Raw genomic sequence first — 4217 nt, forward strand, 5'->3', positions numbered from 1 at the left:
CCAGTTTTATTTTGGTTTTTGGAGGCCAGTGGGGCCTTGCTCCACTGTACAGGGATTAGGGCTGTACAAGCTTCCCCTCCCAAGGCGGGGGGCCCAGCGATCTGGGGGCCCAGGCGGCGGGGTGGAGGCCTCGTGGATGGGCGGCTCCAGGGGCCCAGTGACCGCAGCGGGTTGCACAAGGAGAGAAGGGGGATCAGGCAGCAGCCTGCAATGGCTCAGATTGGGGGCGGGGTAGGGGAGAATCCGAGAGGACAGAGTCCAAGAACCGGGAGTTCGAAAGGGGGTCCAGTACCCTTCACTTTACCGCTGAGGCTCCGGGTCAGAGAGGTGGAGCTGAACTGTCATCCTGCAGGAGGCTGAGCCTGGACAGAGGCCAGGCGTCCCAGGCCGGCGTCGGGCTCGGAGCGCCAACCTGCTGCCTCCACCCTCACGGAGGGTGCGCGCGGGGCCCGGGCGCTTGGGGCAGACTCCGGCGGGCTGTCAGACCCCCTTCTCCTCTCGGGCACGCCAGGCAGGCGCCCGGCCGCACTCAGCAGCTCACCGAGCCGGCGGGTGGCGCCGACCCCAAGTCCGAGAAGCAGTCGAACTCGCTCTGGCCCAGGAAGAGCTCGGGCAGCTCGCGCACGCGGTGCAGCCCGAGCTCGAGCTCCAGCGACGTCAGCGCCTCCTCGTCGATGAGTTCGGCGTCCATGCAGCCCAGGGCGTGCGCAGGCGGCGGTGGGGCCGGGGCGCCGGGCGCCGGCTGCAGGCACGGGGGCCCTCCCGGGACGCCGGGGGGCGCGGCCGCGCGGCCCGGGTACAGCGTCGCCACCGGCTGCAAGTGCGCGCCGCCGCCGGCCGGCGGTGGCACGGCCGGAAAGGGCTGGAAGGCGGGCGGCGGCCCGAAGGCCCCGTACGTCAGGGCCCCGGGTGGGGGCGGCGGCGGCGGCGGCCCCATCGGAATCCCTCTCGGCCGCAAGCCGCTGTCCAGGCCGGGGCCCGCGTACGGCTGCAGCGTCCGGAGCGCTTGGGGGCCGTGGGAGGGCGCGGCGGGCGGCGGCCTTTGCACCAGGCGGTAGCCCTCGGCGAGCATCAGGTGGTCGGCCATGACGACGGGCCGGATGCCTGCGGGGGAGGCGGCCGGATGGTCAGCTCGGGCGTCCCCGGGTCCGGGCCAGCTCCTTCCCGCGGCGAGGGATCCGCGTCCCGTGCCCTCCCCACAGCTCAGTCAGGCAAAGGAAAACGGAGCCCGACTCGTGGTACTGCTCAACCCAGGGCGCCCCGAACTCAGAGCTCCCGCGCGCCCCGGGGTTGCAGCTCCGGGCAGCTAGGACACCGCACACCACCGCTCGGTACTCCGACCTCCGCGCCGCGCCCCCGGCTTCAGCACCTTCTTATAGCAGAGGCGGGGCTTCCCCGCCACCGGGCGCTCATTGGCTGGATGGGACACTCCTGGGCGGGCCATGCCGCTCCTCCAGGTTTCGGCCCCGCCCCTCCCGGAGCTCCGCCCTTTGGACCCCAGGCGGTGCCGCGGGCTAAGAGAGCTGCTTGGGTATGTTTGGCACTTTTCAAGGGATTTGGGCTGACTGTCCCAGACTCAGCCCTGGGACTGGCTGGGACCAAGCTCGAACAGACCGGAAGGTGGTTTAGGAGGGGCCAGAGGTTTAGGTCCCCAGAGCTGCAGGATCGCAAGGCCAACCTCTTAATTTTCCAGATGGAACCCGAAGCTTGGTGGTGGAAGGGGTTTCCTGGAAATACACACCAAAGCTTTAAGAGAAGCGAGACTGGAATATAGGCTTTGTGACTGTCACCTCTACACAGGGCACAGGCACCCATGTGTAGAGGCGCAGGCACCCACCTCACAAGGTCCCACGGAAAGCCAGCTGCTTGTCCCCATAACCCCAGGGGAACCAGGAGCTCCTCCAGTGGCTTCCACTTACTCGTCGGTGGAAGCAATGTACTGAGTTGTTATTAAAGTAATTTATGGGCATGTCTCCTGAAGGACTCGTTCATCTTCATGTCCTCAGCACTTGGCTCAGAGGCTGGCCCAGAATAGGCTTTTAGTAAAGGTCTGGTGAATGAAGAAATGATCAAACGAGCTGGAACTCACCTGAGCTTCAGTTTCTTTATCTGTAAAATGGGGGCAAAAGCCGCACTGATCCTCTTGGGTTCTTGTGAAGGTTAAATGAAGACACGTCCAGCTGATGTGGGAAACAAAGGCAGAAGGAAATGTAGATAAAATGAAATCTCCTTCTAACCTGCTGCCCATTGACAAACACTTGAGATAAGGTAGATTATAATATTCCTCCAGGATCCTGTGCATCTTCTTTAGCATAGGAAAGCCCTTTGGAACTTCCCTTAGTTTTAGTTCTCCCAGCCCCAAGGTGTACAGTCACTGGCCCTCACAATCTGGGAGCAGCGGAAAGCAGCAGGCAGGAGCGGCAGCAGCCCTTTCTGCCCACAGGTCCTGTCCCCAGGCTTTAATAAAATGACCATTTTGCACCCTAAATGTCTCAATAATTCTTTCTTGGCCGTCAGCTCCGGACCGCACCAACCTTACCAACACACCAACATTCAGCGAACCAAATCATGGTGCCCGGCACATAGTAGGTGCTCAAAAATATACCTCAAGTGAATGAAAAGCTGGACTTAGTTTTGTCCTTCAAGATCTGAGTTGGGATGTTGCACCTTCCCTTGATAACAGTAGCGACTTGGATGTTTAGAGTGCCTCACACGCCACAAACGTCATAAGGGGGGGCAGGGCATGGGTTAGCAGCCCCATTCTGCAGATAAGGAGACCAAGGCACACAAAGGAAAAGTGGCCTTCTGGAGGCCCTGCACAACCAGAACTAACGTGGGGATGCGTGTGTCCTTAAAGCAGCTGGAGTCTCTCCACGTGGCTAGGAGACAGCCACCCGAACCTTGCTCTCCACTTGTTTGCCACTGCCCCTCCCTCCTCTGGCTTCTCTCCCCTGGTAGTGTCCTTGGGACTTCCTGGAACTTGGGTTTATCCAGTTGGTACAGAGGGAAGAACCTCAGAAGCCCGAGTTCTAATCGTGTCCCCACCACTGGCAGGGACTGTGACCCCTGGGTGTTGTCCCTTGATTCTCCAGGGTCTCAGTTTCCTGCTCAGCGAAAGGGAGATTGTAAGCCCCGCCTGGTCACCCTGCGAGCTTGTGGCAAGGTCACAAGTGACCATGGAGAGGATCATATTTTATGCAAAGTGTAAAAGCTGCATGGTAGAATTGATTCTCCTGAAACTCTCCCCGATTAAGGCTTCACATGGAAATTCCTAAGCCTGGCTGCATCTGAGACTCATCTAGAGGTGTGTGTCCAAGGGGGGGAAGGTGGGCGGGCCTTTGAAAAATACTAAATCCCTGGCCCCACACAAATCTCCTGACTCAGGCTCCGTGAGGGTATTTTTGAACCATGAGAATTTGTGTTTTTTAAAAAACGATCCTGTCATTCTGACAGAGTTGGTCTAAGGACACCAACCTTTGGGAGCCATTGTGCCGTGAAACAGTTTTCCTTAAAAAGGAAGAAAAAAGTATACGAATGAGAATAATGTTTAGAAAGTTCTTTCCTTTAGTCAACAAATATTTATTGGGCGTCTACTCCATGCCAAACATTGATCTACTCGTGGTTTTGAAGCTTTGGGGATCAAGCAATTCCTCAAGAACCTAACAAAAGCTGCAGGCATCATGGTCACAAATTATAGCACATGAATGCAGCAGGCTAGCCGATCTCTGGGGGACACTTGGGATCCTCAGGGGTTCATGGGGTTTGGGTTAAGAATCCCTGTTCTTCCTTGGGGACGTATAGTAAAGAATAAGCTAAGTAAAATAATTATCTGCATGTTGGAAAGTGGGGGAAAAAAGAAAAATAGGGTTGGGAAGAGATTGGGGGTACGGATGGGGGGCAGCTTCTAGGATTGCACAGGACGGCCAGGGTTGGCTGTACTGAGACTGAGATCTGGGCAAAGACTTGAAGGAGGCGAGGGCTGTAGCCATGTGGGATCTGGGGCAAGAGCCATCCCACCAGAGGAGACAAATGGAGTGTGCTTCTAAAATCCTGGCTCAAGGGACCAGGGCGGTACTGCCACCAAGGACCTGCCCCAGCCCCGGAATCAGTTTCTGAATGAGAAACTGCAGGTGGTTCTGGGCCCCTAAGTTAGAGTAAAGCCTTGGGCTAGGAAGGTATGTGGCTGCAGCAGAGGGAGCTCTGGGCTGGAGGAGGTC

General features: G+C 58.2%; 1 protein-coding gene across 1 annotated transcript; it reads right to left on the reverse strand.

The window, feature by feature from the left end:
* Positions 1 to 254: 254 nt before the first annotated feature.
* LOC111143696 (Cbp/p300 interacting transactivator with Glu/Asp rich carboxy-terminal domain 4) lies at positions 255 to 1087 on the reverse strand. The gene has a single exon (XM_022497520.1). The coding sequence runs from the start codon at positions 1085 to 1087 to the stop codon at positions 530 to 532; it is 558 nt and encodes a 185-aa protein (XP_022353228.1). The 3' UTR covers positions 255 to 529.
* Between the last annotated feature and the right edge of the window lie 3130 nt (positions 1088 to 4217).

Source organism: Enhydra lutris, unplaced genomic scaffold (genome assembly GCF_002288905.1).
Source record: "Enhydra lutris kenyoni isolate GAN:26980312 unplaced genomic scaffold, ASM228890v2 scaffoldscaffold9, whole genome shotgun sequence".
NCBI lineage: Eukaryota > Metazoa > Chordata > Mammalia > Carnivora > Mustelidae > Enhydra > Enhydra lutris.